General features: G+C 40.3%; 1 protein-coding gene across 2 annotated transcripts in view; it reads left to right on the forward strand.

Moving 5' to 3' along the window:
* The window catches only part of GLIPR1 (GLI pathogenesis related 1), a 22,427-nt gene extending 9,237 nt beyond the window's left edge, over positions 1-13,190 (forward strand). Inside the window, exons 3-7 of one of the 2 annotated variants that reach the window (XR_004078875.2) lie at positions 2,783-2,895; positions 9,793-9,875; positions 9,970-10,045; positions 12,761-12,787; positions 12,891-13,190. Coding sequence is in view for 1 of the 2 variants with exons in the window: in XM_006728219.3 (XP_006728282.2) it covers positions 2,783-2,895; positions 9,793-9,875; positions 12,761-12,787; positions 12,891-13,045 (378 nt within the window). In the remaining variant the exon portion in view is untranslated. The remainder of the gene's footprint in view (positions 1-2,782; positions 2,896-9,792; positions 9,876-9,969; positions 10,046-12,760; positions 12,788-12,890) is intronic. The other variant, XM_006728219.3, reaches the window with a different exon arrangement.
* Positions 13,191-13,277: the final 87 nt, after the last annotated feature.

Genomic DNA, 13,277 nt, shown 5'->3' on the forward strand with positions numbered 1-13,277 from the left:
TTAAAAAAAAAAAAATACAGATTTCAAGGATAATTCCAGTGACTCTCATTCAGCAGGACTGAGATAGGCCCAGAAACCTGCATTTTAAACAAAGCTTCCAAGGTGAAATCACCTTGAGATACAGTGAAGAGAAATTTAAAACTTTTTATTTTATTTTATTTTATTTTATTTTATTTTAAAGATTTTATTTATTAATTTGACAGAGAGAGAGACAGCAAGAAAGGGAACACAAGCAGGGGGAGTCGGAGAGGGAGAAGCAGGCTTCCCGCCGAGCAGGGAGCCCCATGCGGGGCTCGATCCCAGGACCCTGGGATCATGACCTGAGCCGAAGGCAGATGCTTAATGACTGAGTCACCCAGGTGCCCCTAAAACTTTTTAAATAAATGCAAAAATGATTGGAAAGTATACGTACAAGGGTCAAACCTGAGGATTCATGGCCATAAGGCCAGGCTCTCCCCCTGAGCTAGAGGCCTCAGTTCTCTGCAGGGGATTCTGGTGTGAGATGAAAGGGCAACCCCCAATGTCGATCAGGAAGGGAACCGGTCCCTTGCTGAAGGAGAGCACGCCTTGTCCTCTGGAGGGGAGCCCGAGCTGCCTTCCCATAGTCTCCCCAGCTGCCAAACCAAAGAGGACAGAATGCAGAGCGCTGCTCCCTATCTGCGGTTTTGTCCCTGTCCCTCCTACCCCCCTCAGCCTCCCTAGCCACTCCCCCACCCACGACCCCACCTTTAAGCCTTGGAGAAGCGCAGACTCAGATCCACATCTCCCGTCCCACTATACTCTCTCCCTCAGGCGTGGTTTTCACTGATTTTTTTTTTAAAGTAAACTTGAACTTTTTTCTGCAGCCACACCAGCCTTGTGTCAGTTCGGTGAGTCTTTCTCATCTTGGGTTAGCATAAACTGCCCTCTCTGGAAGACTTCTCCCGGCTCTTAGACCAGCTCACCGGGCTTCGGTCCAGCCTCACTAAGGCAGAGCAGGCTCCCGCGCTGTACGCTCCCTTAGCCCCCTCTGTTCCCCGCACCACAGTCAAACCCTTGCATGAAGGCCCCACGGCAGCTTTTCTCTACATTTTGTAAAGGCACCCACCGGCTCCGGCTCTTTCACCTCTGTATCCTCCCATACTGGGCTCAATTCTTGTCACAAAATTACTTTTGAAAAAATGTGTAAAAGTAATTTAATATGCAATTTGGTATCACTGTAAAAAGGAGTGCATTTGATCGCTGGCTTATCTCCAGACACCAGCTCTTTAAAAATATTTTTTTTTCTTTAGGCTTCCGTGACATCAAACACTCTTGGTTAAGATGAGCTGTATAATTTGTGGGGCTTCGTGCAAAAGGAAAATGTAAAGTTCCTTGTTCAAAAATCGGGGGAAAAGTGCCACTAAATGTGGGAAAGTATGTGACAATGTTGAACTAAACCAGGTACGGAGCCCTCCCGACCTATGCGACTTCACAGGCCCCTCTCCCTGAGGCCGGCTCCGACCTTGGTTTCCCTCCTATGCCGCTCCACACTCCTTTTCAATATGCTTTGCTGGTTGATTTTCTTTTTCTCTTTATCCCATGCTCTCATTTACTTGTTTATCTATTATCTTTGCCTACGATCTAATCTAGTCCCGTGTCTTCCAGATTTCTATGTCTAGCCTTGCTCTGTCACCTGAACTGTAGATGGTCACTTTCAGCAGCAAAGTCACTCCACACTTGAACATCTCAAAGGTCACCCGACCTGAACAGAACCCCTGTCCATGCTCCCACCTACCCTCCTCCTTCCCTACTTTTCCTAATCTCACAAGTGTTACTCAGGCCCCAAATGTTCCCACTTTCCCCACACTAAAGCAAAAGCAAATCCTTTCAGCTTTAGCTAGAAGCTGAACCATGAACTTGATGGATTCCCAGGAACGGGCCACCACCACCCAAGTGTGGGCCACCATCTTGTCTTTGTTGTACCACTGAAACAGCCTCTCAAATGCCCTCCCTCTTTCTTCCTTTGCTCTTCTCAGTCCATTGACTTCATAACAACTGAAGAGATCTTTCTGAGATGGGAAAAAGAGTCTATGCTCACTTGCCTACCAGATTCCCCGAGACCTGCCCCTCTGCCTCTTAACTCAATGCGAACGACTCTCCCTATTACCTGGATCCCAGCTCTGCTGGCCTTCTCTCTGCCACTCTCACAAGCCGGTTGCACCGCGAGGCCTCCACGCCTCTGCTCCCTCGGCCCAGGAGGCTCTTCCTCCCACATTTAGGTCTCCTGCACATTCTACCCTCAGTGCGCCTCCTCCATGGCCCCTTCTCTGGACACCCAAGCTCAGCCCCTCTTCCCCAGCACTCACTATTTTATTTCAAGTGCCCAAAATGATCTTAGTATTGTGTATATGTTTATTTCACACACACCCCAATAATAAAATTCCAAGCCTTGTTTTCAGCTGAATTCTGAGCACCTGAGTGCTCCCTGGTAACAACGGCTTTCCCTGCTGGAGTGAATACACCTCACTGTGTTTAGCAAGGCCTACTCATACTCAAATGTTCACTTTATTGTCTTTCTCTCTTTTTTTTTTTTAAGATTTTATTTATTTATTTGACAGAGAGAGACATAGTGAGAGAGGGAACACAAGCAGAGGGAGTGGGAGAGGGAGAAGCAGGCTTCCCGAGGAGCAGGGAGCCCGATGTGGGGCTCCATCCCAGGACCCTGGGATCATGACCTGAGCTGGAGGCAGACGCTTAACGACTGAGCCACCCAGGCGCCCCTATTGTCTCTCTCTTGCTACAAATCCTTATTTTCTTTCAGGTTGTCTGGGCAGACAGTTATAAAGTTGGCTGTGCAGTACAATATTGCCCCACAGTTTATGGCATTAACAGCTTAACCAATGTAGCGCATTTCATATGCAACTACGGACCAGGGTAAGTACCCAAATCAACCTCTTTCTAAACTTCTTTTAAATCTACTTTAGAAGTATTTATTTTCATTATAGAAAATTGGGATAATAAAGAAAGTGTAAAAAAGAAAATTAATATCACTATTAACTCCTCTACCCAGAGATCTACTCCATTAACACCTGGTACATTTTTTTTTAATACATGTGTGTGTGTGTGTGTGTATGCACCCTTTACAAGTGCTATATAAATACACACATACATACACAGCACGTGTTTTTAAGAGTGGCAAGACTAAAATGTTTTCAGGGACATAGATCAATGGGAAATGGTAATAACACCACAAAATGGGAGGATTGGTGTTACTTTATATTTATTGTTTTTTTTAAAACTTGGCATGTTTTGCACAATTTTCAAAAAAAGTAACTCAATTAAATTTCTCAATTTATGTAATTTATTTCATTTACTTTTGAAAGTTTTGGTTTTGAAATGGATACAGTTTTTCTTCCTTTGGAAAATAGGGTAGACCCATGACATGCCCCCACCTTTCTTTAAACATATATGTGTGTTTATGCATCATACACGTTATTGAAAAAATGGAGATCTTACTGGAAATGCACATTTTCTACTTTTTACTTAAAATTATACCATGAGCATGTTCCATGTCATTGAATTTTTAAACATATGAATAATTAGAAAAATAATGAAAGTACTCTTTCACAAAGATGGCGTTGAAGGTGAAGAAGGAAGCCTCTGCCCCTCCCAAAGCCAAAGCCAAGGCTTTGAAGGCCAAGAAGGCAGGGCTGATAGGTGTCCACAGTCACCAAAAAAAAGAAGATCCACACATCACATACTTACTGATGGCCCAAGACATTGTGTCTCCAAAGGCAGCCCAAATATCTTCAAAAGAGTGCCCCCAGGATAAACAAGCTTGACCACTATGCCATCATCAAGCTCCCCCTGACTTAACGAGTCAGCCTTGATAAAAGCCGAAGACAACAACACACTGTGTTCACTGTGGATGTCAAGGCCAACAAACACCAGATCAAACAGGCTGTGAAGAAGCTCTATGACTTTGGGTGGGGGGTTGGGTTAGCCTGGTGATGGGTATTAAGGAGGGCACGTTCTGCATGGAGCACTGGGTGTTATACATAAACAATGAATCATGGAACACTACATCAAAAACTAATGATGTAATGTATGGTGATTAACATAATAAAAAAAAAGAAGAAGCTCTATGACTTTGACATGGCTAAGGTCAACATCCTGATCAGGCCCGATGAAGAGAAGGCATATGTTCGAGTGGCTCCTGACCATGACACTTTGGATGTTGCCAACAGAATTGGTTACATCTAGGGCTTCCAGTTGCCTCAGTCAGTTAAGCGTCTGCGTTCAGCTCAGATCATGATCCCAGGGCCCTGAGATCGAGCCTCATGTGGGGCTCCCTGCTCAGCGGGGAGTCTGCTTCTCCCTCTCCCTCTGCCACTCCTCCCCCTTTGTGCTTTCCGGCACGCTCTCTCTCTCTCAAATAAATAAAATCTTTAAAAAAAAATTGGGGATCATCTAAACTGAGTCCAATTGGTTAAATCTAAACATACATTATTTTCACGATAAAAAAAATAGAGTAATACTTATAAAATGCTTACTATATGCTAAGCACTTTTTTTAAAGATTTTATTTATTTGAGAGAGAAAGAGAGGGAACGCACGCTTGAGCTGGGTGGGGGGGCAGAGGGAGAGAATCTCAAGCAGACTCCACGCTGAGCACAGAGCCCCACATGGGGCTCTATCCTGAGACCCAGGAGATCAAGACCTGAGATGAAACCAGAGTCGGTCACTTAACCATCAGAGCCACCCAGGCGCCCCGCTGAGCACTTTTCTAAGTGCTTCATACATATTAACTTACTTAATGTTCATGAAAGGTCTTGAGAAGGGTCGTCTTACCACCCCTGTTTGGCAGTTAAGAAAACTGAGGTACTGACAGGGTGAGTAGCCTGCCCAGGGTTCCACCATTGGTGACACTATTTCATATGTCACCAAGTCATAGCTGGACTGTGACTGTCAGGATGGGCTGTCTGGCTCCCAAGTCTGTCCTCTAGATGGACACAACAGCTCATCCTACTGAAGAATTTAGATTGTTCTCTGTATTTTAATATCTGATGAACAACCTTGTATAGAAGTCTTTGGTCGCATCGATTTCCCTACAATTCCTAGAAATAGTATACTAAGTGATACATGTGAACATCTTTAAGTTTTTAAAAATGCATATGGCCAAATTATCCTCCACTATTATTTATACCAATTTATACTCCTTCATTAGGACTGGGATTATCATTTTTTAATATTTTCCAATTTGATATAAAGTGTTATCTCATATTTTCTTTTGCATCTCATAGACTACCATTGATTATACATTTTCATCTGATTGCCTATTTACATTCCTCCTTCTGTGAAGCATATGGTCTGCTCATTTTTCTACTAGAGTGATTTTCTTAATGGTTTATGGTAGTTGTTTGTATTTTAAAGCTTTTAACCCTTTGTCAAATATATAACATTTATTTTAGTATTATTTTTTTAAGATTTTATTTATTTGCCAGAGAGAGAGAGAGCTCACACAAGCAGGGGGAGCAGCAGGCAAGGGAGAGGGAGAAGCAGGCTCCTCGCGGAGCAGGGAGCCCGATGCGGGCCTCAATCCCGGGACCCTGGGACCATGACCTGGGCCGAAGGCAGATGCCCAACTGACTGAGCCACCCAGGCGCCCCAACATTTTTTTCTTTGTTTCCCTTGAATTTTGTTTGGATTTTTCCAATCTTTGGGATTCCAAAAGATTTGTTAGAAGCCTCTCTCTCTTTCCCTGAAGTAATGCTCAGAAGAAATGTTTGATAGTTTGACTGAGTGTAGGTGGGAGTGAAAGGACTAAAATCAGGTGTCATTCAGAAGAGAACAACTTTGACTTAAAATCCCAAAGTCAGAAAATAGGGAAAACCCAGGAAAAACCAGCCAAAGCCATCAAGCCAATCAGTGGTGACTTTTCATGACATTTATATAACTTAATGGTTAAGATACGGGGTCTTGAGACCCACTACCTTGGTTCACTTACTGTGTGACCTTGGATAAGTTACTTAATTTCTCTGAACCTCAGTTTGCTCTGCAAAAGATCAGGATAATAAAAGCACTGTCTACTTATCAAGTAGCTATGAAAATTACATGAGAGGGGTGCCCGGGTGGCTCAGTCGTTAAGCATTTGCCTTCGGCTCAGGTCATGATCTCAGAGTCCTGGGATCGAGCCCCTCATCGGGCTCCCTGCTCCACGGGGAGCCTGCTTCTCCCTCTCCCACTCCCCCTGCATTGTGTTCCCTCTCTCGCTGTGTCTCTCTCTGTCAAATAAATAAAAAATCTTAAAAAAAAAAGAAAAAGAAAACTACATGAGAAAAGCTAGGTAAAACACCAGGTATATGTAATACCTGGCAATGGTGATTATTTGAGAAGTACTCACAGTTATTGTTATGATGAGGCACAAATGTGAAGTCTTCTGGCTTATACTCACTTTACTTGCTTTTAGAGTTCTAAACAATAAGTTGGAAAACTTAAAACCAGTTATAATACTTCTATAGAGTAACATTCATTTATTCATACAAATAATTCATACATTCGATTATTCAACAAATATTTGTTTACTGAGCTTCAAAAGAGAACCAGCCCAACACAGTCCCCACTCTCACAGAATTTGTATTTATGGGGCAGAAAGACAATAAAAATACAAATAAAATAACTGCATCATGATAGGAGTAATGAAGGAAATACCAGTAACACTGTAATCGACACTATCAATAGGCAGGACCTTACTTGAATAAAATGATGTACTTGAGTGTAGGCATGAAGAATAGAAAGGAACCAGACATGTGAAGAACTTCATGAATGGATGTCTGCTGCAGAAAACACCTGCAAAGCTTCTGTGGAGAGGATTCAAGAATGGACGGAAATGCAGAGTGCGTGGACCACTGAATGAGATGCGACTCGGGGAAGGAGGCAGCTCAGCCTTGCAGGGCTGTGTAGGTCATGGCAAATTTAACTGTATTCACATCACAAGAGGAATCCTCCAAGTATTTTAAGCAAGGGAGTGACAAGACCTGCTTTAAATTGAGAGATCATTCTGTATGAGCTGTGGAAAATGGATTGGAGGGTATGGGGTGGGGGGGGCACAGAGGCCAGTTAAGGATGTCCTCATTTTCTACTGCCTTCTGAGCTGGTTTTTCTCCTCAAAGGCCCCCATTCCACATAATTCTAAGAAGTCCAGTATCTTCCCCATTTTTCTGAGATTTCCTAAGAGTGGGGTGAGGATGCTTAATTCTCCTGTCACCTGTAACTCAAGCTCTGGAGTCAGTCATTGTCCAGGACAGTTTTGACTCCTCCTCCTGGCCGCTTCAGATCATTCTGATCTGCATTTTTTTGAACGTAGACACAATTCTCCCTTCATTCTCCTGGGCCCCTCTGAGCTAGGCTATCTTGTGATTGATTAGTGGAAGAGAGGATTATAGCACGTTAGAGGAAATGACAACCCTGACCATCAGATCCTACAGGACCCAGTGTGCTCTGCCTTAAGGACCCTTAACTCATATTTATCTTTTTCTTTAAAGATCTATCTTTTCTCAGGGCGCCTGGCTGGCTCAGTCAGTAACCCTTAGACTCTTGATCTCGGGGTTGTGAATTTGAGCCCCATGTTGGACACGGATTACTTTAAAAAAAAAAAAAAATCTGTCTTTTCTCTTCCTCAGTCCTGGGGCCCTGACTTTCTTTCTCAGGCTACCAGGGGAAACACTAAAATTTCTTGCTTCTTTATGGACAGAATACTTTAGGGCTCTTGGTCTCAATTGTTCCTATCCAGACAAATGCAGGCCATTCCAGTAGCGTATTTCTCCCAGGATGAATTCTGCCATTTCCCTAGAATTCATAACTGCCTTGTCTTTAGCCTGGTTTTTAAACAGTAATTTCTTCTTTATAGTTTGGAATACACAATTCAACAAAGAATGAAACAGCACAAACGATTTTATTAAAAACATTCTAGAACTTGACCACTCAATGAGTTTTGTGCTAACAATGAAAGATATCCCCGTAATTAATGTGTATTTTGGAGGTCTTTTATAATTGTTACCAGAATATTCCTTTGACTATTTTCCACAGTGTAAAGCAAGCATGAGGATAAACTTAGTTTCTGAAACAACCTAGATTAAATTGGAGCCAAACATTATTAGAACATATATTTGGTGTTGGGAACGAGGTGTTAATAAAAAGTAATGTCTCCTTAACTTTGGAGGTAAAGCTATAGTGTTAGGGGAGGGGAGTTGAGTCTATGAACTTGGAGTTAAATCTTTATTTTCACTAACCTCTACTGAAAATAACATTTCATTATGTATGAAGACAACACTTCAGCCCCATCGGCAATACTGTAACTCTGTGTTAGTACTACTTCTATCTTTGTAAATATCAGATTTTCTCATAGCACATTCCATTTGCTGCAGAGATCTCAAAATATGGTTGTAATCTATCATTAAAGTTACTATCATTAGAATTCTTGCTAGATCTTATTTAATATTTAATAGAGGACATTGCTATATCAAAAATATTTTTAACATTTTGATAACTATTTGAACTTACTCGGTTTCCTTTATAATCTTACAAACTTTATTTTATGCACTTAAAAACAAACTATTTTGGGGCACCTAGGTGCTCAGTCAGTTGTGTCCAACTCTTGATCTCGGCTCAGGTCTCTGTATCAGGATTGTGAGTTCAAGCCCTGCATTGGGCTCCACCCTGGGCATGGAGGTTACTTTAAAAAAAAAAAAGTAAAAATAATTTTGAGAGTCCATAGGCTCCACCAGACTGCCAAAAGGTACCATGACACAAAAAATTAAGAACTCCTTTCCAAAAAAGATGAGTGCAATGGCAGAGTTACTGAAATGCATGTACAGTTCTCATCATTTCTACTCTGAAGATATTCATGGGGATATAAAATGCTTGGATATTATTTCACTTTCTAGTGTATGACCTTGGTCAATTATTTACACTCTGTGCCTCACCTCTAACTATATTGGGGATAAATAAATAATAGTATCTTCCCCATAGGCTATTGTGAAAATTAATTCATTCAAGGATGCTTAGTACAGTAATTATTATCCACATTACATCTTTAATGTGAAAACAAATTTAGAAATTCCCTCTCATTTTTTTTTTCTTTTTTTAACCCAGCCAAATGACTCCTGTCCAACTAAAACCAAGGAGGCTTGCTAAACTGAGAGGAGTAAATGTGGGTCATGAGACCTTAGGATGGGCAGTTTTTTGGATGGTAGTGATCATACAGGCCAGACAATTAAATAGAGCCAAGTGTTGCCCTGGAGTCAGACCAATCCAGATTTCCTTGTGACTCTGACATGTATACATTGTGATTTTTTTTTTTTAAAGATTTTATTTATTTATTCATGAGAGATAGAGAGAGAGAGGCAGAGGCAGAGGGAGAAGCAGACTCCTCGCGGAGCAGGGAGCCCAATGCGGGACTCGATTCTAGGACCCTGGGATCATGACCTGAGCTGAAGGCAGACGCCTAACCAACTGAGCCACCCAGGCGTCCCATACATTGTGATTTTTGACAAGTTAATTTCTTAGAGCTTTAGTTTCCTTATCTGTAAAATAAAAATAAGAATAACTTCCAGAGTTGTCTTAAGAGTTAAATGAGAAGATGTAGGTGAAGACATAGGTTCATAGACATAGACACATAGAATAAAACTCTATAAATATTAACAGGCTTCCACTTCCCTCAACCCTCGGAATCTGTGGACTTCCATCCTACATAGTTAGTCAAAGATTCACAGTAAATTTCATTGGAAAAAAAATCAGCTCTCCTAATGGACAGCTTTTTTCTACTTTACAGACAAAGCTCTCAAAGGCCATACAGAAGAGGATCTACTTGCAGTGCCTGCCCCAGTGATGACAAATGTTTGGACAACCTCTGCAGTGAGTAAAAGGAAAAATCTACCAATAATACAATGTGTTTGAAACAACTTTCTCTGCAGAGTTCAGAATGCAAATGTTTGCTTTACCCTAATAGCTATTTTCAGGGAAGCTGGAGTCAAGTAGCAATCAAGCCGATGGCTTACTGTCCTGGGAATGAACATATATTCAAGGTAAATTTAAGGAAGCAAATAAGAACCTTCTTTTTTTAGCTCTAATCAGTACAACAAAAAATGACTATGAGGATAGAAACTGTAGACCCAAGATTTGCTCATTTCAGCAAGATCAAAAAAACTCCTGATTTGTAAACACTGATTTCTCATCTTCACTTCAGGTACAGCCACACTTTTTTGATCAGTTCTCTGAGCGGTCATTTCTCCCCTAGTTCGACCATTCACTTCACTCACAGCAGTTTTGTTAAAGCAACTCAGTAACATGTAGCAACAAATCTCTTCTCGTAGCATCAATGTATTAACTGAATTTTTCATGTTGCTACAATACTACAAAGCGTATTATTTTTTTTTTTCCCCAAGTTAGGCAGTATAACATAGGAGTTAAAACCACACATTTTTGAAACGGTATGCCCGGGTTCAATTTCCAGTTCCACCACTGTGACCTTGGGCAACTGTCTGAACCAAGTTCCTCAACAATAAAATGTAGATGCCCCCCCCATCTTCTTCTTCTTTTTTTAAACAAAGAATGTATTGTTTCAGAGGCACAGGTCTGATTCATCGGTCTTAACACAACTCACAGCACTCACCATAGCACATACCCTCCCCACTGTCTTATCACCCAGCCACCCCATGCCTCCCACCCCCCTCCACTCCAGCAACCCTCAGTGTTTCCTGAGATTAAGAATTCCTCATATCAATGAGGTCATATGATACATGTCTTTCTCTGATTGACTTATTTTGCTCAGCATAACACCCTCCAGTTCCATCCACGTTGTTGCAAACGGCAAGATTTTGGTTTTTTGATGGCTGCATAATATTCCATTGAGGGGGAAATTGGAGGGGGAGACGAACCATGAGAGACTATGGACTCTGAGAAACAGAGGGTTCTAGAGGGGAGGGGGGGTGGGGGGATGAGTTAGCCTGGTGATGGGTATTAAGGAGGGCACGTATTGAATGGAGCACTGGGTGTTATACGCAAACAATGAATCATGGAACACTACAACAAAAACTAATGATGTATGGTGATTAACATAATAAAATTTAAAAAAATTAAAAATAAAAAATATTAAAAAACAAAACCAAAAAAAATAAAATGTAGATGGCAGTATCTCTTCACAGGTTTGATGAAACAGATCAAGGAAAAGAGAAAGAAGTATCTATATTTGGAACAAGAACCTGGCATACAGTAGCACTCAATAAATACTACCTATTATCCATAAATTCATCCTTCCTGTACTCCCAAATGTTGAGTTTACTCTTGGTGTTTTATGCCCAAACTCTGTCACGTTTTTATGCCCACGAACAAACCTCATATTTCTTCTTTAAAATCTGTGGTGAAAACTGAGACAATTATTTTAAATTATTTAAGGAGTAATTCAATTATTGCCACTGGTTAGCTATCTTTCCCAATGGATTCTAAATTCCAAACAGGTAGGAATTATGCCTAATTCATTTATACCCTAGTCTGGCAAATAAGCACTAATTTGAAGGCATGTTTCCTTCAAAAAAATATTCCTTCTCTTTAAAAATCTAGATAATTAGTAATAACTTCACAATGACAAGAAGAAAGTTCCTGGAATTTTAGCTTTTGACCTTGGGAACTACCTTGAAATGCCCTCTAGTCTTGCGGGATAAAAATTCAGAAAATGAAGGCTGTGATCCAATAAAAGCCCCTGGGCCCTTAAGAAACATAAAGCGCAAACATGCTAATGTGCATGAGGGTAAAGAGCTTTTAACAGATTCCATCTCTGACAAATTATGACAAATATTGGAGGAAAAAAATTCTTTCTGGTGCTTTAGGTACTTACTGTTGGCAGGTTCAATAAATACCCACGGAGGCCAAATCAGGATGGTTTTGCATAATGTGCTGGGTATGCGAATGATACATGGGATGATTTTAGCTAGTGCATGAATGTACATTTGTTTCAATATTCAAGAGTTGAATATTTAACATTTAAAAAATGTATATGTAAGAAAAAATGTAACTAACACAGCACATCCTTGATTTCATGGCATTAACTGCCCAAAACAGTTAAAGTAGCAGCAGCTTCCTGGTAACTCCCTACAAAGCCCCCTCACAGGGATGATGATCAGGGATGCTCACCAGCACCCTGGCCACGTCGTTGCTGGGCTGCGCCACAGATTTCAACACCAGCTGGCAAAGAACTGGTGTAGAGAAGGTACCTATTTAATTAGAAAAGTATCAAGAAGGCTAAGGCAGATTGTTCTGAATGTCAAAATCCGAATAAAGCTCAGTGAAAAGAGAGGGATAATTATGACATTATGCAAACCAAATCCCTGTAAGAGAGAGGTCATGGTCTCTTTATTACTGACTGATCATAAAACAGTATCATTTTTCTCAGGGAGGAACTTATTTCCAGGAAATATTTTAATAAATTGCTCACATTGACTATTACTAATAATTATTTTTATTCTTAAATTCTAATAGTTTGTTATTTTAATTGTATTTATTATCTGCTAGTTATGGTATGTAAAATTATTTTCCACTTATAGTAATAGTATATAAAAAGTTTATAAGGTCAATCTAAAAATAACAAGTTAGTATAGTTAGTACAAAAAATCTTTAATAACTAATGTTTGAAAAACACTAAGAAAGTGAAAGCAACAGTTAATGGTCATAATTAGAGACTTGGCTTTTTAAAATAAAATAAAGCCTCACCAGTACATATTTTTTTTCTTCTTCTGACTTTACAGCTAATCCAAAGCGAGACAAAGTCACAGGTATGTACATAAATCTTTCATTGTTCCATTAAGATCTATGTGAATTGTATTATTGCATTCTGAGAAACAACATTTAAGAGGATATTTTATGTTTGTTTCACAGGTTACTACTCTATTGTGCATCCTGACTGGCCAGTATTTTCACGCAACAGATACCTATCTCTCTTTCTCACTGTTAGTCCACCAATCCTAATACTGAGTGCTATAATGATCATTTGGGTCAAGCACAAATACCCTCATTTAGTTCTTTCAAACTAATATAATCCACAAAAAAACCACAATTCATTCAGATATGTGTTTTTTTAAAAATTAACAGGTGTATTTTTTAATTCTAATTTTAAAACATTTCAGAAAAAAATACGTTGTTGCAGTAAACCCTTAATAAAAAAACTGTTCAACTTCCTATCTCTAGAATAAACTCATTTTTACTTTCCACTTTTCTATGAATAAGCATTGTTTTCAGGCTGCCAAAGCTATGACTTTCAGTAAG

This window comes from Leptonychotes weddellii, chromosome 5 (genome assembly GCF_054177405.1).
Source record: "Leptonychotes weddellii isolate Sample4059 chromosome 5, ASM5417740v2, whole genome shotgun sequence".
NCBI lineage: Eukaryota > Metazoa > Chordata > Mammalia > Carnivora > Phocidae > Leptonychotes > Leptonychotes weddellii.